At 37.5% G+C, this 21278-nt stretch overlaps 1 protein-coding gene across 1 annotated transcript; it reads right to left on the reverse strand.

Annotated features, from left to right (window-relative positions):
* Positions 1-6071: 6071 nt before the first annotated feature.
* On the reverse strand, positions 6072-20171 carry LOC135476973 (uncharacterized). The gene is made up of 18 exons (XM_064757119.1): positions 20087-20171; positions 19815-19851; positions 17168-17241; positions 16673-16728; positions 15122-15178; positions 14526-14587; positions 13894-13933; positions 13543-13659; positions 12692-12768; positions 11834-11993; positions 10847-10918; positions 9939-10005; positions 9347-9387; positions 8354-8451; positions 7560-7653; positions 7005-7209; positions 6582-6666; positions 6072-6201 (listed from the first exon to the last, which is right to left on the reverse strand). Exons 1-18 carry the CDS (start codon positions 20169-20171, stop codon positions 6141-6143), a joined length of 1488 nt encoding a protein of 495 aa, XP_064613189.1. The 3' UTR covers positions 6072-6140.
* Positions 20172-21278: the final 1107 nt, after the last annotated feature.

A 21278-nucleotide genomic window follows, 5' to 3' on the forward strand; every position in this document is an offset into this window, starting at 1 on the left:
ATGTAATTTGAATTTGGGCATAAACATACATTTTTAAATTTTGTCAAAAAGTATACTTTACTGAAGTAAGGATGATGAGTTCATCGAATTAAGGCACCTGTTCCAATTGGACCGTGAAAATACATGGACCATGAGCAAGTTGTTCATAATGGCACATATAGTCACTGGTCCATAGATGCTTTTGCATTGTAAATGAATGAATAAAGAAATATATGTATCTGAAATCAGGTGAAGTGGTGCATAGTATTGTCTGTAGCATTTTAGAATGCAAGCAAACATACCAATGTTGAATATCGAAAATCAGAAGTTTCCCCATGTAAGGGGCAGTGGTCGTTTTCTGGGTTATCTCCACCTAGGTGAGGTGAAGGTGTGTGTAAAGAGGCCATGATTCAAAGATTTCATTGGTTTTTTCTTTTTTTTTTTCTTTTGTATTCAAAAGTGCGGTTTTATCGCTGGAGAAAGTCCAGCAGACATCTTACCTCCTGATTTACATTGTACACACATATTTTTTGATTGTTGTTTTATGCCACACACAAATTTTTCATTGATGTGATGACAGGTAAATATGGTAAATATGGTCAAGGAAACCAGAATGCCTGATGTTAACGGCTGACTGTAAGCAATACTGGTGGAAGACATGATGGCTACATGCGCGTTGTCAGCTGCTTACTGTATCCAAAGCCCCATTAACAATGAGAGCATGAGAAGTCCATAACTTCCCTGACCAATACCCTACCTTCTGCCAACAAGCTGGAGCTGGGTTTGAACTCCTGATCTGTATTGTCTGTGACTAGTGGTTTAACATGATGCAGTCTGCAACAAGGAAAAAGCTGCAGGAGCACCTCAGCTCACCAAAACTGTGTGCCTACCTTGTGGAAACCATACGCTGTTCTTATCTGATCTCTGAGAAGAGACACAAGACGTAGTACTCCAAATGCAGCTGGTCAGTGCAGAGAACAGAACGTGCATTGTTGATTCAGGGATGATAATGTTTGAGCTGAAGTGCAGTACTAAATTATCATTCATTTCCTGTCCTTAACTGCAAGTAAACACCTCAATATACATATATCAGATGAAAGACCATTAAACACTGTCCCAGAAAATTGACTGCAAGTAAACACCTCAGTATACATATATCAGATTAAAGACCATTAAACACTGTCCTAGAAAATTGACTGCAAGTAAACACCTCAGTATACATATATCAGATGAAAGACCATTAAACACTGTCCTAGAAAATTGACTGCAAGTAAACACCTCAGTATACATATATCAGATGAAAGACCATTAAACACTGTCCCAGAAAATTGTTCAATTGTTTTTTTGTTCTTTCAGCTGAGAAAAGTGGCTTAAAACATCAGATTCTGCTGTGGTCTGTAGTAAACCAGAGGGTAGCAGTGAGGTCACATACTTATTTTTGACTTGAAATATTTATTTGATTTGATTGGTGTTTCACGCCGTACTCAAGGATATTTCACTTATACGACGGCGGCCAGCATTATGGTGGGTGGAAACCGGGCACAGTCGGGGGGGAACCCACGACCATCTGCAAGTTGCTGGCAGACCTTCCCACATACTGGCTTAACATAAATAGCTGGTTTCAATTTACATGTATTCATAAATGTATATGTATATGCATTTTTAATGATGAAATGTAGCAGTCTGTATGTTCTAATTGACCAAACCTCGTGACTTCACTGGCCCAAATATTGTCAAAGATGGCCACCTTAGAATGCAAACTTTCAAATGCATTTGACTTGGCTGTAAAAATACTAGAGGAAAGTATATGTACACATTTAGCCACAAACTGTATGCTTATTTACATATTTATGCGATTGGTGTTTTACGCCGTACTCAGGAATATTTGACTTATACGACGGCGGCCAGCATTATGGTGGGTGGAAACCACGCACAGCCCAGGGGAAACCCATGACTATCTGCCGGTTGCTGACAGACCTTCCAACATACAGCCGGAGAGGAAGCCGCCATGAGCTGGACTTGAACTCACAGCGACCCATTGGTGAAATTGTACGCTTAGGAAACATGACAAAGAGGCATGGAATGTGACATTTTTTATTTAGAAAGAACTAAAATACAGGTGATAATATTAATACCTGTAGGTAATAACATGTGCTAATGAAGACACACTGTCTAATAAATTAGTTTGATCCATTTCTCATAAAATTCCTACTCTAAATGAATAGGTGGCACATACACCTAAGGGTTGATCCAAAAACTACAGCTATTGGGTTGGGGGCTGTTTCTCAAAGGAGTCGTAATCTAATGCCTGCCTGATCACCATGACGGCGCAACACAATCATATCTTTACCAAAAACTAGAAGAATTAGGCTAGTGTAATTTGCCCCTCAATTGCACTGATTGGATAATGCAGCCACAGAGACATAGGTCGTACATGTACACTGCACTGATTGGATAATGCAGCCAACAGAGACATAGGTCATTACATGTACACTGCACTGACTGGATAATGCAGCCACAGAGACATAGGTCATACATGTACACTGCACTGATTGGATAATGCAGCCACAGAGACATAGGTGGTACATGTACATTGCACTGATTAGATAATGCAGCCACAGAGACATAGGTGGTACATGTACATTGCACTGATTAGATAATGCAGCCACAGAGACATAGGTGGTACATGTACATTGCACTGATTGGATAATGCAGCCACAGAGACCATAGGTCGTACATGTATATTGCACTGATTGGATAATGCAGCCACAGAGACATAGGTGGTACATGTACACTGCACTGATTGGATAATGCAGCCACAGAGACATAGATGGTACATGTACATTGCACTGGATTAGATAATGCAGCCACAGAGACATAGGTGGTACATGTACATTGCACTGATTGGATAATGCAGCCACAGAGACATCTGGTGGTACATGTACATTGCACTGATTGGATAATGCAGCCACAGAGACATAGGTGGTACATGTACATTGCACTGATTGGATAATGCAGCCACAGAGATATAGGTCGTACATGTACACTGTTGATACACTACAAATTTCTGCACTGTTGTTTCTGCACCAAAATGTATCAATTTTTGTCAGTTCTGGATAAAACTGAACAAGTTTTGCCCTGTGTCTATTACCCACACCAAAGTTAGGATATGTTTGTTTTGGAGGGTACACCTTTTCTACATTAATAGTACAGTATGGAAAATCAAATGCCCTCATGTATTTACAGTGATTTTAAATCAGGAAGAAGATAACACATGGCAAACTAGCCAAATCATACTGTTCTGCACAACGTAAATCTGACTAGTACTGCACGGCCTCTGGTAAATTTCAGGAGCATATACATGTACACAAGAATTGGCCGACATTTTCACGGTTCAAATCTGAGTCTGGTTACACCTCTGGTAAAAAATTCCATATCTGTACAGTAAGTAAAGCAGGATAAAAAATTTGATTCAAATCAGGTACATGTATATTTCAACATATTTATTTATTGTCTTTTACGTAGGCTACAGGTGGGAAACGTGTTATAAGGCCCCCTCCTTTTTCACCCCTATTTCAGTTTCATTTTACAAGTGTCTAAAGCACAAAATGTAAACGGCATCTCACAGATAATACCATGGTGCTACCATGGTGCTGTTTATTGCAGGACAGATGATATCACACAGCATATCTCATCAGCCAAACACAGTTTTGACAGCAACGCAACATGGCTGAGTCCACATATAGGCCAACATGAACATTCAACCAAAATGCATTAAAGGTATTTAAATAAACTTGTTTAGAACGCTGAATGATAAATTTTGATCTTGTCTTTATTATGGCACTAGCAGCTACACTGTATCCTTTCAGAATCTGCTAGAATAACATAAAATATTAAAGCATACAACATTAAAACAAGAGGCTTAACAATGTCTAAAATGCACTGTATTTAAAAAGAAAACAAATCAAACAGAATCATGTAGGACAGATTGGACAGACCTGAAGGACAATTTACCTAATTCTAGTTAACAAAAAAAACAAAACAAAACAAAAAAAAACAACAGAAATTCACAAGTTATATGTACATAAGTTTAATATGACAATCTGGTTCACATATATTAATATGCCATGTGTATTAAGGCAGCTAATATCATAACTGCCATGTCCAGGTCTATGTCTACATGTACTTACATACAGAGCAGAATGCAAAAATAGCAAAAATATTCTTAAACCATTTTCAGAAATCAAGTTGTCAACAATAAGATTGGTACTTCATTCCTGAAGAGTGGTAGTGACATTTAACAAGACAGAAATTTTACAGAACAGAAATTTAATACAAATTTAGAAATACACACACACAACACAAACTAAGTTGTGACTTATTTTAATCAATTCACATTCTACATGTACAAGTACATAATCACTTTTAAATGCAACATGGAATCCTGGAATGTGAACAAAATGGTATAAACAAATAGATCTGAACATTGTTACGCTTACTTGAAAGACTCGATGTTCGATATGGCAAGCTGAATTACACACACAGATATAAACTCAATCAAACTTTAATAAAAGCACAACCATGCACTGTATCTGTTGGCTAAAGACATTTAATTATTTTTTGATTTGATTGGTGTTTTATGCCGTACTCTAGAATATTTCACTTATACGACAGCGGCCAGCATTATGGTGGGAGGAAACTGGGCAGGGCCCGGCAGAAACCCACAACCATCCGCAGGTTGCTGGCTGACCTTCCCACATACGGCTGGAGAGGAAGCCAGCATGAGCTTTACTTGAACTCACAGCCACCACATTGGTGAAAGGCTTCTGGGTCATTACGCTGCGCTAGCGCGCTAACCAAATGAAGCACAGAGGCCCTGGCTAAAGACATGACTAACCAATACACAAAACTGATTTAGATTTGGATCTCTTTTTTTTTTCTCCTCCAAATCCATGCATACATGCAAAATAATTCGAGTTTGCCTATTCTAATTGTAACAGAAAGTTCAAATATACACAAATAAATAACAATAGCTATAAAGTATTAGTACAACACAAAAGTTTTATCACATGTATATGCACTAGAAAATCTCATGGCATGGCCATTAAGGGATAGATAAATTGCTCCAGGATACAACAATACTCTAAAGTAGTTAGATTTATACGCCGTTACATATAAAATCTCATGGCATGGCCATTAAGGGATAGATAAATTGCTCCAGGATACAAGAGAACCCTCAAGCAGTTACATATGTACATATATTTGCACAAACTATAAAACATAAGTCATGGTGTCAAAGATTCGGTCATGTTCTAATGCAGGGAGTATTCCATCAGGTTATTCTCATCATGTTCAATGGCTCTAAACTTCGCTCAAAAACGAACATGTTCAAGGTTCTTACAAACAAAAAAATGTGCTGATGACAGATATACATGTATGTACAGGTGTGGGCACGCACGTTCTGATCATTAAAAGGTCAAGGCCAAATTCCATAACACTATGACCTTGACTTGAGTCAAAATTTCAAACTTGCTGTAAATGAAAGACTTCATTTGTTAAGATCCAAGGCTTTAAATGATGGATCACTGTGATACGACTTAAATATCATCAAACAATGTTAACCATAATCATTTTTTCAAGTGATAGACGAAATTAAGGTGATAGACGTAATTAAAGTGATAATTTTTGCAAAGATATGCATGAGTGAACTGAAACGATGTTGACCACACCACATTACGGTGGCAGAGTAGTTAGAGCATCAAATTTGTAAGGTGAAGGCTCTGGTTCAAATCCAAGTTAAGGCATACCTACAGCTACAGATAATTAGGATCTTTGGTGATTCTTTGGCATGTCGGTCAACAAAAGAACTTGACCAGCCTGAAGTTAATATATACAACACTTGTTATATACTGTACCATCAATTACTGTACAAGTGTGTCCAGATATAATAGCACCTTGGTGACTCCCCTCGTACTGCAGTATACCACTAGTTTAAACAACCGTGGTGAGTGCTACGTGTGTCTTATCTGCACCCCCTCCAGCTGTCACACCTAATCTCACTCGTAAACTTGTTCCTGGGTTCAATTCGATACGCTTCACTAAAAAGTGTTTCTTGAGGATAGGATAAAATATTTTCTGCACCTGCTAATTTGTAGATAATCTCACGATTGTTTGCCAAAGGAAGTATCGAAAACATCATCCTGTAGTGATGAAAGAAAGTCTCTGAAATAAAACGAACGATATACAAATCACTGATATATCCCAGAAATGACACTCGGAGTCTTACACTTTGAAGGTTGAAGTGAAGGAAGAAAAGGTAAAGAAACAATGCACATAGTTATGGTAGCTGAGTAAAATTTATTCTACCCTCAAACTGACTGACCCACTATATTTACCTCCAACGTCAGAAAAGTGCTACATTTTCAGGTTAGCTACAGGTAACTCCAGTAGCCAAGGACTTATTTATTCACCTGACTGGTGTTTTATGTCGTACTCATGAATATTTTGACGTGACCAGCATTATGGTGGGAGGAAACCGGTACAGATTTCAGTAAGGTGTCTCTTTTAAAAGAAGGTATGGAAACTGTGACAGAAAAACTTACCCCAACTGCTGTTTTTTACGCTTGCTATCCTGTTTGGGGAAAATAATGGATGTCTGGCTAGCACTGGCACCTCTAGAGGGCGAATCTGTAAACAAAACACAGTCATTCTTAATATGCCTTTTCACTTATCTGAATGCTATGACTTTAACACAGTGTGTGAGCTTAGTTTTACCCAGAAAGCATTGATTATAGCTATTGTAATGTGCGACAGGTTTACACGGTTGCTGCTTAATGCCATGTCCAGAATTTTTTACTTATCCAACAGACTGCGCCAGACAAGTGTTGTCAACCGCTTCGTGTCGCTAAAGCCCGAAAAATAACGAGAGCGGCTTGGCAAATATAGTTCTATTTTCTAAAATCTATTTTCATTCATACTGAAATATTTAGACGAAGTCTGCTTCTTTGAGCTTATTGATTGCATACCATTTGCAAATATGCTCTTTGGCGGCGCTTTCTGCTGCGCTTTGGTCCACTCTGAGGAGGAATCCTCTAACATTTTTGAGATGCGCATCAGCTGGCGATCAATCCTCGACAGAGACGCCCCGGGAGACGCTGACTGGACGGAGTCGTTTCCCCCTTCTGACAGCCCCATTTTCTCTGTGCCTGTCAGGAGACTGTCAATACCAGCCTAGGAAATGTATTAAAGATATTGCATGATAAATTTTTCACTCATATGACAGCATTCAGCTTTATGGGTGGAGGAAACTAGAAAGTTCAGTTAACCAACTGCTTTTGACACGTACATAACAATTTTTAAAGTTTGCTAAACCCAAAGGGAGTAGATAGAGTGCAAATGGACATATCTCTAGTTATAGCCTGCAACTGACTCGATAGATCCTCTTCTCCTACAATATATTGTCTGTACACTCAATTTCAGCTCTTATGCTTCCAGAGGCGCTTCCAAGCCATTCTACACCAGACTGAAAGAGAAGATTTTCTTCTAATTCCAGAAGATGCAAATCAAGTCGACAATCTTACCTCTTTTTTGTGAGAGTTCTTGAAAGACAGAAGAGAGCTGAAGTCTGTGGCCCTCATATACTCCACAGCAGCCTTGAACGTCACCAGGCTATAGCTGGAAAGAGTCGAAAAAACATTGATGAAAACATATCTTCTAAGTGTTTTTATCAAGCCAGACAATTAAGCGTGGTAACTTAATTGGTATGGGTAAATTGTGTCAATAAAAGAGATCTACATTGTGGATGACATTTTGTGTCAACACCAACATGTTAACCAAGAGGAAACACAGCTGGACATTTTCTCCTTAAAGGAGAAGACCTTCAAAAATCGAAGTAGGCGTCACTAAACAGATCATTTAAAACTATACATGAATATACTGTCATTTATTTTCTTAGATTTTTGTGAAAAGACTAAAAAAAGAATCTTAAGGTGGGCTTTATGGACTATACTACCAGAGGTTAGGAACTCTGACATAACAGGAAGTTTTTTTCAACTCTAAATCACGACAATGAATGTTGGAATAACCCTTTTTACCCATGAGTCAAAGATTACTGATATAATGTTCCCAAAAATTCCTTCCATGTGGTCAACATCAGGAAAAAAAGGGTTCCTAGATATCGTCAGTATGACTCTTGCGTCCACCACACTTTTCAAATATTTGAATGCCTTTCATTTATTTATTTATTTGATTGGTGTTTTACGCCGTACTCAAGAACATTTCACATATTTCACAATTTGACAGCAGCCAGCATTATGGTGGGAGGAAACCGGGCAGAGCCCACGGGAAACCATTTCCTTGTGTTAATTCTTCATACCTGATATCATTTTTGGAGGAGGCTGGCCAGTAGAAGTTCTCCAAGTAGAAAACATTACTCTGTATATGCTCACATCCTGCCTGGGCTAAGACAGTCACCTGTCAAACAGAAATCACACTGCTCTCTAAAGCCACGTCATGTATGGATGAGTTAAAAGAGTTATTAAAGAGTAAGTGAGTGAGTGCTAAGGGTGTAACGTCATACTTAGCAATTTTTCAGTCTTATGACGACGAAGGAGTCCTTAGAGAGCATGGACATGTTACGTGCTTCCTTGTTGCAGGACAGATTTCAACCGCTTTTTTATCTCGTGCTGCTTCACTGAGACGACTTACCGAAGGCACGCAACCATCTTCCAGCTGAGCCATTGGGGTTGGTTAATGATGAATTAAAGAATTCTGGTTTTCGTACTTATGGAAGACAAATGTTACTTATGTTTCGATTGGTGTTTAACACTGTACTCCAGAAATTGTCAACTGCTTGACAGAAGCCAGGTATATCTGTGGGTTAAACTGGAACCCCGGATTAATCCACCCTCTTTCACAGGTATAAATTCATAACCCTACTAACCCCAATTCCTCACCCTTATCGCATATGAGAGAACAACTTTCAGCGCAATTTATGCACATTTATAATTGGATGTTGGAGACAAAACTACATTAGTTGGATGGGCCAATTTCAGAGCTTCAATATTAATCATATAATGCCTTCACAATGCGCTTGAATGAAGACCTTGCAAACAAGTGAAAATGTTGAAGAATTACGGTACCTAAATAAGCAGCCAATCCAGCGTGAGTAGGATTCCAGCACATGACCTCAGAGGTCAAGAGTGAGACAAAGATTTAACTGCCTGACCCAGTCATGCTGGTTACATGTAGTTCCCTTCCTATTACATGAGAATCATTAACAAGATGAAATAAAACATACGGTACACGCATGGGCTTTGTATTTCAGACAAACTGAACACAATGAAGACAATACTAGAACTAATCTTACCAGAATGGGAATCAGATCATCTGTTGTCAGACAAGGAACATCTGAAAAGAATGGGGGTGGAAATTAAATCGCAGAAGCAAATGTAAATCTATCACAGCCGTGTCATTACATGTAACCATAACTTATTAAAACAGGCTGATTTCTATTAAAAAGTTTCCCCCCGAGACTAAACTTGTCACCTTAACACAAGCTCTACTTCTTTATGCACACTGACTCTGAGTACTTTGGTGAGACTACTTTTGGAAAGTTAACCACACGTATGAAAGCCTCTAGAATGGGCCTCTGGGGGTTGGCAAAGACTCACGAGACAAAAAATCTAAAAAAAGAAAATGATTATTACAACTTGTCATTGCTTTTTTTGTTCACACTGTTAATTCTTAAAGCTTTTCGCATGTTTCTGAAGGCATTTTTCTGTGTTGACTGATAACATTATACTTTTTGTGCAGCCCAGAAACTGGCCAAATCCAGCCGCTGTCAGAAGAACGTATATGGCATGTCTCTAAGATCAAATTAAAAATTTGCATAAATTGCTCCGAAAGTTGCTCTTTCAAATGCGAAAAGATTTAAGAATGAGGGTAGTTGACAAGCTCACCATTGCTGGACATGCTAGGGTGTCTATTCTTCAATACATGATCATTAACACCTTCTGCTATTTGATCCTGGAAAAGAAATTAATACTATTAAAACGCAATCCATGTACATGGTAAGCTCGGCATACCTGAGAGATTACTGACTCAACTCAACTTTTCATACGGAGCTGATCCCGCACTGACTGACATACATGTGACCACTGGAGTACAACTCCAGATGAGTGGCATTGTCAGTTCATACACTACAGCTTTAAGCGCAGATGTAACAGTCAAGGTGAGCGTTCACGTCACCGAAGCCAGTTCTAATAGAATCTTCTTACAACTGTTGCATTACTAGATTTGTTCCCTGCCATCTGCCGTTTGTCCCTGCTCTCCTATTTTGACAAATGATGCCACTTTTTAACATTATTATGCTTTTCGTTTTCAAACAACAACTCCCACTGGTAGGAATGTGTGACCTTTACTGTCCAGGAGGAGTCACATGAGAGACCAGTGGTATTTCAGGTAACAGTTCGCTACTGAAGGCACAGTTTAGTTTCCCCTGGATTAACTACTGGGAACAGAAAAAACTGGCAAGTTATTATATGTATTAAACTTCCCTTACCTTTCACTTTTTGACATTTTAACACAAAACTATCAACTAGAACGGCTACTGTACATTAAGACATTATTCTTTACTCAGATTTATGCAAATACTGTTCTTAGTGACATGTGTCTAACATTTATCACCAAATACCTACAGGTGGAAAGCAGGAGCCAGTTGTGTAAATGTCTATCAAAAATCAAGCCAGGATTAAATGTTAATACTTGTCTCATCCTAACGCAAAATAAAAATGTGTCACTTGAAAAAAGGTACACTTCAGGTGAAATACATTACTGTATGAAGTTTAAATTAAACATGTATACTTACTAATGTAGATTTGACACATTTTATTTTCTCAAATGGTGTTTTCAAGTTGTCCAAGTTTGCCAATTCATCCACCTGTAGAGAGTAAGAAACAATGCGACACAGGAGAGTTTTTGACATCGAACTCTTTTGTCACTAAAGATAAAAACACTCGCATGGTATCATGTGGCTTGTCAAATATGTAAAGCAACAATTGTTGATGTCACTTCACTGATCACCTGTCTTACAAATGACACTGCATTCCTATAAGAACATTCTTATTTCACATACATTCAGCTCTTTAATTTTCCCCACCTTTCTTCTACACGTAGTAATTTTTGTGAAACTTTTTCCAGATGTCCATGTACAGTAAATGTAATCAAAAATAGCTACCCAAGATTTCTGACATATGAAAAGTGTTCAAATTTGTAACTCCTGGGTCTGCCAGCAACCTGCAGATGGTTGTGGGTTTCCCCCGGGCTCTGCCCAGTTTCCTCCCACCATAATGCTGGCCGCCGATAGTATAAGTGAAATATTCTTGAGTATGGCGTAAAACACCAATCAAATAAATGAAAATAAACAAATGTAACTCCTGCATTGATCAACACATCATCAAGCATGAAAATAATAAAGTGCAATATTTGGGTAAAGGGCTTGAATACATGTATTGTCTGACAACATAAATTTTCATCAGTTTCCAGCTAGATAAGTGATAAGCTGGGATCACCAAAAAAAAAATATATTTTTGTATAGTGGGTATTTGGGACCACTTCTTGATATGTATCATCTTTGCATGATAATGTTCTAAATAAGGATGTGATGCATGTCAATTCAATTTGTTGTTTATATCCAAATATATGCATTTAATCTTAATTAATATATTTATTTATTTGATTGGTGTTTTACAAACTCTTTCAAATGAACTTCAGGTAATTTTATGATCCCTCCATCATGAAACCACTCTTTAAAGTGTGTAGAGTCACAGTGCGATGGAAATCTAATGTTACTGACCGCTGAAGGGAGAGGACATGTAAACTCATCTTGGACCCCCAACTGGCCACTGTTGACCTCCCGTAGACGTTCACACTTCTCAAACAGCTCACAATCGGCATGCTGAAACTTTTCACAGATTGCAGAAAACACCTTCCTGTGGACCTTCCGCATAGTATACCTGCAAGAAAAAGGAAATGTTCTCAGGGCACATTTTACTTTATCTATATATTTGCATCTTTGTCATTTGTTTCAATGTCATACTCAAAAAATCTTCACATACACTAACCTCTAACCATAAACCATTAACCTTTGTTAACTTTCTGATGAGTTTTCCCATGTCCTGTGCGATAAAATAGCCATGCACACTATACTGATGAAAAACAACTGCCTTTCAATAAACACTAGAATACCAAAACAGCCACACTCGTGTCGTTGACTGCTTATTGTCACCAATGGCCCATGAACAGTGAGAAGTGAGGACAGCACAAATTCCCAGCCAACAGCTGGGTTTGAACCTGTACCTCTTGTCCTCACAATTCAAAGAAGCTAGCTCTTAGTTACTTGCAATTGATTTTGACCATTCTGGCTAATCGTATAAAAAAATAAACCTGTTTCAAATTTAAAAGATGAAGTGGTTACAAGCAATAGTCCAGGTTAATGTGCGGTCAAATGATTATGTTATAAGCCGGGCTTTATAACCCATCATTTTAGTTTAGAATGTAAGTGATGTGACACAGAGTTATCTACCTTTATTTTGGATTTACAAGTTCAATATTGTTGGGACTGAATGAGAATGGGATGAAAAATTAGTTAGGTGATAACACATATACCAGACTTCATGCAGAAAAAGAGCACAAAATTACCACATCTTCTTACCCTTGAACTGATACATTTAAAACATCAGAAAACTGAGGTTTGTTGATTTCTCTTAGGCTTGTTTCTCCTAGGCATTTCTGTGGGGGGAGAAAATGAAAATTACAAAAGCAGTAGCCAAGGACAATAAACAAGTACTGTCCCATGTGTTCTGTCATATTTTTTAATTGTTTACTTGTCCAGAAAAGAACAAACACAATTTTGCAACAGTGGCCACATTGCCCTTATAGAATTTTGTGTCATCTTGCACACACAGGCACATTTTTAACTAAATGTCCTATATTACAAAACAGGAGGAAAGACAAGATGTCAAATAACTGACTAACAATTTAAGACATGAGTGAGTGAGTGCTCAGGGTTTAACATCATACTTAACAATTTTTCAGTCACATGACGATGGAGGAATTCTTAGAGTGCATGTAATATACCTCCTTGTTGCAGGACGGACTTTCACCCCTCTTTTATCTAGTGCTGCTTCACTGAGATGAATTACCAAAGGCAAGTAAACCGCACCGCCCGAGCCATTATACTGATACGGGTCAACCAGTTGTTGCACTATCCCCTTCATGCTGAGCACCAAGCGAGGAAGCTACAACTTCCTCTTTTAAGGTCTCTTTAAGGACTTGACCCAGGATTGACCCTCGATCTACCGCTCCCGAAGCAATGAAAGAAGAAGTATAACTGTGTTTCCAAATGAAGCAAACACTGATGAATTGAGATTCGCATCTGCCTACGTCCGACTACTACGCAAGAACCAAAACTAAAAGCCACAACATACATGTCAGTTCTCTGTCAATGGCCTCATGTCTAAAAGAAATGTGGTTCAAGCAGCCATTCCAATTATGAGGACTTACTTCTACAGTCTGTGAGCATAAACTCTGTAATCTCTTTGATGCGTCATCCAGGTAATCTGTAAGCACCATGTAGTTAGTGTTAAACTTCATGATGCTCTGGTCTAGAGAGTTGATCGTCTGAAACATGAAAGAAATGTGTATTAATAAACAATTTTTCTGGTAAAAGGAAAAGTGTGTCCATCAGTGAGAAACAAGTCAGGATAAGTATAATTTCAGTTCATGTTTTTCTTTTCAAATTTGTACTAAAATCGTTAAGCTTACTTTAACGGCCTGTTACATCAAGAACTTGTGTTCAAAATAAAACAAGCAAAGAATATATTTTCAGTACAAACATTTTTCAAACCAACTTACATTATGGTATGCCGGAAATAAGTTTAGAAAGTTCTTGCACCTGAAAAATAAAAAGCCAAAGCAATTGTAACTTGAAACCCTGAAGGGCTCTTAACCCTATTTCCCATCTAGAGCTGCATCTACATGTATATAAATAAATATACACTTGTTTATTTCAATTCTACTCAAGGCTACTATAAATGACCTAAATTTCACCACCAAAGAAAGTCCTCATTTAGGGGCAAATTAGTTTCATAAAACATCACTTCTGGTACTGAAACTTACATTTTTCCAGTAGGATATAACCTTACCTTCCAAACAAAACACCAAAAATGTGTCTAACATCAATAAAATGTTCAGAATCAGGTAAAATGAGCATCGGACGACCGTTTCGGTCAGATACAGTATAAGCGGTTTTCCATAACAAATACGTCATGCGTGAATACAATGTTTAAAGGAAAACTATTTTATTTATTTTTATTTATTTGACTGGTGTTTTATGCCAAACTCAAGGATAAAGGGAAGTTAGAAAGGGGATAATTGTTGTTTTCTCCTGGCTGGCGTTGCTTTCCCTTTGAGAACTGTGACTTGCCAGACTGAGTTTTTGTTGTTGTTGTTTGAGTAGGAGTAATAGTGGAGAGATGAGGACTTACTCATCAAATCCTCCCCTGACAGTGAGAAACCCCTCATCATTGGACAGGTTTCCTGCTGGGTTCTAAGATGTAACAAAAATAAGTAAATTCAGCAAAGTCATATCCCAGTTTAAAATAGTATGCATGAAACAAGCTGGTTTTCAAATCCCATCTGTCAAGCTTCAAAATGAATCTGTACAAAATTTTTTTCAAAACCTGAGAATATTTTGAGCAGTTACATGGAAACCAAAGTTTGACATAATTGACAAAGAGGTCTAAATTAACGTACTGTTCTTTTCGTGACAGTATGGGATACCAACAAGCAAATCTTACATATTTTTCTATTACATTCATCTTACATATTTATTTCATGCATGTATACGCTTACATCTCCCAATGGCATGCCATGGAATATTTCACTCATACAGTACCTGAGGTGAAATACAGAGGTGATGAAGTTTATGATAATGGGACAAGTTGACCATGCAAAACCTGGCCACACCAGGTATGTGACAGACCTGCTGAGCCCACCTGCAACTGTCTCAGCAACAGCTTGATACCAGCACACAGCCTCACTGGTTAAAAATCAGTGGAGTGAATTGAAATAAGGGACTTGCCTGATACTGAGGGTCCAGGGGCTGATCTATCACCAGTATTCTGAATGGTTTGTAGTCCTGTAAACAAAGAATGGAAAAATTTCTCATAAACCTGTTATTGTTTAGAAACGTATTTTTAAATATCCATTTTCGGCCCTGCTAACAACTGCCATTTATAATTTACTGTACCATTATGTCAAATTCTTGAAAATGCCATTTTCTGGTGCATGTAAATGAATGTGGAATCAAGAACTGGTGACACTCAATGAGATTATCATATATAATGAATGTGCTGCTTGATACGTGGTTTCTTGCCAAATATTTATTTATTGATTTATTTGATTGGCGTTTTACACCAAACTCAAGAATATTTCACTTTTACGACAGCGGCCAGAGGGAGGAAACCGGGCAGAGTCTTGCCAAATACCTGTACTTCCACATACTGGGTGCTTTACTTGATGTAAGATCATGGCAGAAAGACTTTGTTGTCCACACCTACATGTACATGATCTGCACACAGCTCTATTCTTTATTTATTTACTTATTTAATTGTTGCCTAGTACCTAACACACAGCTCTATTATTTATTTATTTACTTATTTCATTGTTGCCTAGTACCTAACACACAGCTCTATTATTTATTTATTTACTGATTTAATTGTTGCTTAACACCTAACTCACAGCTCTATTATTTATTTATTTACTGATTTAATTGTTGCCTAGTACCTAACACACAGCTCTATTATTTATTTATTTACTTATTTCATTGTTGCCTAGTACCTAACACACAGCTCTATTATTTATTTATTTACTGATTTAATTGTTGCTTAACACCTAACTCACAGCTCTATTATTTATTTATTTACTGATTTAATTGTTGCCGAATACCTAACTCACAGCTCTATTATTTATTTATTTAATTATTTAATTGTTGCTTAACACCTAACTCACAGCTCTATTATTTATTTATTTAATTATTTAATTGTTGCTTAACACCTAACTCACAGCTCTACTATTTATTTATTTACTTATGTCATTGTTGCCTAGTACCTAACACACAGCTCTATTACTTATTTATTTAATTATTTAATTGTTGCTTGGGGCCTCCGTGGCTCAGTTGGTTAGCGCGCTAGCGCAACGTAATGACCCAGGAGCCTCTCACCAATGCGGTCGCTGTGAGTTCAAGTCCAGCTCATGCTGGCTTCCTCTCTGGCCGTAAGTGGGAAGGTCTGCCAGCAACCTGCGGATGGTCGTGGGTTTCCCCCGGGCTGTGCCCGGTTTCCACCCACCATAATGCTGGCTGCCGTCGTATAAGTGAAATATTCTTGAGTACGGTGTAAAACACCAATCAAATAAATCAAACAAATAATTGTTGCTTAACACCTAACCCACAGCTCTATTATTTATTTATTTACTTATTTCATTGTATTTACTTATGTTCATTGGGGCCTCTACAAATTTCTATTGCATTCTGTCACCAAGGCCCCACAAGCTGGGGGCCTCTACAAATTTCCTGACCAAGGCTGACTTTGAACTAACACTTCATGTGTTCTAGCAACAGAAATTACCTTACCTTGTTGTAACCAATTTCTTCAGAAAGAACCTTTGCAGTCACTTCTTGATCAAATCCTGGGGAGGGAAAAAAAAAACACAAAAAAAAAAAAACAGAAATCAAAAGCACCTGTATAAATCTGTATCTGTATGAAGTCTTTCTTACGTGTGCAGAATAATGAAAGTGAAAGTGACCCTCTGCATGAACTGATAAAGCCTGAAATCCTGTAGAGTACAAAGACAATCTGTGCCTAGGGTAGCCACTCAAGAGTTAAGTTGTCTTGGGAAAGAAGTCATTTAAAGCAATTGGCAATGTCTATTAATATAAGGATTAATAAAAAAACAAGTTTAGGCTGGGACAGAGTTTTTATTTATGTTTTTTTTTTTCTGTCATTACTTCCAGTCCATCCCCTTGACCTCGGTGACCAAAATAAAGTTCAATTCTTCTGTATAACATTTTTTAGTGGTGATGTGAAGCAGGTGAGAAATCAACACATCAACCACTCAGCATCCTTACCTTCCACAGTTTTGATGACACGGCCATCCAGAGACACAGTCTTACACCTGGATGTGTGAGTGGTCAAAAACTGCCTAGGGAAAGAACAGATCAAGAACTTCAGCACAGCTTCATACATTAAAGGTGGAGAAAATATAAAAATTACATACAGTTCAAATCAAAGAGTGAGAAAAGTTAGTTGTAAATGTGGTCTTCAATATTTTATTGCACTTTTCTTTAAAGAGAAAAAGACGCTTTAAAATAATTTTGGTATGGTGAGTATTTGGGACCACCTTTTTGCATATACAGTCTTTGTGTAATAATGTTATAAATGAGGATGTAACACATGTTTAATAATCATATTTGCACTAGAATTTGTTCTTTTCAGCTAATAAATATGTTCAGCCATGATTTCTGTCATATTTATAGTTTAATATATTCATGAATATTACCAAAATTCAGATTAAACGCATATGTATGGATATAAACAACAAATTGACATTCAAATAAATTTATTAGACATTCATCACATCCTTACTTAGAACAATACTACGCAATGATAATGACACCAATAGGTGGTCCCAAATACCCGACATACAAACATATTTTCTAATATCCTTTTACCCCCCAAAAATAATCGAAAAACTGAGTGCTCCAGATAAAATATATATTTCTGGCACAACAATACTCTTCCAAATTTTAGCAGAGGAGTGCTTACTTATATTTTAGGAGTACTGCCTCATCAGAGAAAGCATTCAGTCTATTCTTTGTTATCAGCATTGTGCTGCTGATGTTGATCCTCATTATTTCTGAAATTGATGTGCCTACAGCGGCTATCGTCAGTGATGTTGAGGTATTCAGGGGTTTGAGTCCCCTGGACCCACATGTGGCCATTCTGAGATAGTCCTACTAAAATTTAACGGGTATTGAACAAAACGCTGTTTGGGTTTTTTTTTTCTTACTTTTCTTGTTTTGAACAAATTGTACAGTTACACTTGTGGTAGCTATGCCTACATGTTAATGAACGTTTGAATATGTATCAAACCATGAAGACGCAATCTTCTGCACCTGAGAGATGCTCTTTCAGTAAGATGGTGACCTCTCAGGACCACATCTAGAAAAAAAAACACATTAATGTTCTGTTTGCAACTATAAAATACTGCTACCAGTACGGGTAATGAATAAATGTTCAGACTACTACTAGCTAGACCAAAACTATTTCAGTTTACATGCTTCATTCCTGATTTTTTTCATCAAATTATTAAAGAAAATTAATATTTTTTTTTTATCGCTGAATTTATAATGGGACTTTTTTCTGGCAAAAAATAAAAACTTAGGTCACATGGAATATATTATCAGAAGCCTGTTCACACACTGATGGGCTCAAATTACTATGATGCACTTGTTGCAATTCTCAATATTTCGAGCACACATTCTCGTATTTACAAAAATACAAAAGGTTAGGGATGATTTGTATGAGAGTTTTCACATTTAGAAGTGTGCAGCAACTTGCTCTCTGCAGGAAATCATGAAGGTTTACAAAGATCTATAATTTCCATATGGGTCTTGTTTTTTTAATATTTTCTTACACACTCCAATTTGTCTTTTTTTTTTTTTTTTTTTTTTTTGCTGCTTTTAGGTACCAAAACTCCTTGGGAAATCTCAAAAGATTTTGACAATTCCACATTCTATCACTTGACTGTACACAACTACCTTGCCAATCATTTGTAACCAACGCATATTTCCACACAATGTACGAGTCAAACGGGAAGCATTGTGACTTTGCACAGTTTTACCCATAAAGAGTTATCTCCCATATTCAATTTGCGAATGATTCTGCCTATTTTGTAAGACGATCGGAAGCTAGAGACCACATGATCTCCTTAGTAACAAACAGTGTGGGTGAAGAAAATGGTCCTCCCAACGTTATTGCAGAGGAAAATGACTATTTTTGAATCGCTGTCAGCGATCTTGTATCCACTGGGTTTATATAATTTTAAGCTTTCAGGATAGTCTGAGTATTTCTGCAGAGCTTTCGTGATGTTATTTAGTACAACTAGGCCTTACTGGTCACTAGCAAAGTGGCAAAGTGACCTTTTCCCCCCAAGGTGGTCACGTGACCCCCAACTTGCGAACCCATCTTACAGATTCAACATGAAATAACATATACATGTATATATGCTTTTAGGAACTAATGCATGTCTTAATTTTTCTAGGTGTATTTGTTACTTCTGTTTTCTTTCACCTATATGCATAATGGGCACATTTGGAGGCATATATAATACTGATACTCCCCTTATCTAGAGCACTGAAAATATTAAAGACCATATTTACAAACAAGATTGACACTTTTTCATCTGATTTTGACATCATTTTTATGTTCATCAAGAGTTCATCAAGAGTATGAGAAACTGTAAATTGATTTTGAGCCTAGAAAACTGCTCGTATAACATTAAGCAAGACTTTAAGTATACAGTTGATATCACAAACATTTCATTCTTGTCCTAAACTATGAATTTACAACCAGAATAGATCCTTTATATAAATTCTTGAAAATGACATAATGAACTTCAAAAGAAGTTTTAATATCTTTTTTTCTTTAATGTTATTATCAGTAATTGGCATCCATAGAAAGGATGAATCTCACAACAAAATCCATGTAACTTACCCTGTGAAGTAAGGGGATGGACGGAGAATATGGGTCTCTGAAATTAATCAGGGAAGTGGTTTGATAAATAAGGTAGAAACCATGTTTTTCAGCGTACAGAATACAGTTATTACCTGCCATCTGTATGTAATTTTACAGAAGAGGAAGTGCAACATATGCATACAAATTTCTGACCTGTACTACATGAACTCATAATAAACTAAAGTATGGTAATTTAACTCTGTGTTGAGAAGGGTAAATGGGAATTTAAACCCAGGGGGTGATATTCTAACCCTGAGCCCCAGACTCATACAATTCTTCATTCTTATGAGATGCAAATAGGTTCTTGCTGCGCACTGACACATTCTGGGTTGTCATCCATTTCTAGTGACAGACACCTTCAGCAGACGACAGTAGGCCAAACTGAGTTATCCCCCTTATTATAATCCTGCACAGTAGTTCTAATGCGAAGGGTATAAGGCATTTAAGCCCCCAATGTGATTCATATACCCTGTGTGGGCGTGCCCTGCAGCTGTGACAAGTGTATGTCAACATTTTGACCCCGTCTGATCAGCCAATGGCAATCAAGAATCACGGAAGATGCAGGGACAAATTATTTAATAATATAGCACTGTCAGTCTGCTTTTTAACACACTGTCAGGTCACACACATCTGTTTCCTGGTGCCTTCGCAATCAGCGGCTCTAATTAACAAGTCACATTAAGAAAAATAAGTCCTGCCTTAACTTGACTTTAATCAAAGCATTTGACACTACCAGGAGCCTCAGGGCCTAGTGGTTAGCCTGTTGGCACAGCACAATGAACATGCGCAACGACCAGTGCCGTCATTGTGAGTTCAAGTCCAGCTCATGCAGACTTTATACTGTCTTGTCATATATGGTAAGGTCTGTCAGCGAATGGTGGTGGGTTTCCCTAGGGTTTGCTCAGTTTCCTCTCACCATAATGCTGGCTACCGTCGCATAAGTGAAATACACTACAGTATGGCATAAAACCCATTCAAATAAATAAATTTAAAAAAACTTACCTATAAATTTCATTGAAAATCTTGAACCCCTCAATGATGTTTTCTGTGGGACACAGATGACACAGCATTCCTTCTGTGCTTTCTCAAACACTCGAAAATCTGTAGTCTGAAACAAATAAGACTATGTCAGAGTAAAACTAAATTTTTTTTCACCACTTTTCTCCACTTGTGCATTATCATCCATGTAGATGAAATTAAAGATTGTGAGTTACCCATGCGGTCTATAGGCCTACGACTTTTAGTTTGACTCTGGTTTTACAGTGCTACTTCAGCCCTAAGTGAAGCTAGGTGGAAATAGTGAAATTATACCTTACATAAGAGAGCTAACACCATGGTTCAAAAAGATTTACGATGAGTAACACTATTTAACCTTAGTAACTGAAGAGTCCTCAAAAACAAAATCTTCGACAGTTTCCGTAAAATTTTCCAGATGGGATGTGA

The sequence above is a fragment of the Liolophura sinensis genome, chromosome 10, assembly GCF_032854445.1.
Source record: "Liolophura sinensis isolate JHLJ2023 chromosome 10, CUHK_Ljap_v2, whole genome shotgun sequence".
NCBI classification, from domain to species: Eukaryota; Metazoa; Mollusca; class Polyplacophora; order Chitonida; family Chitonidae; genus Liolophura; species Liolophura sinensis.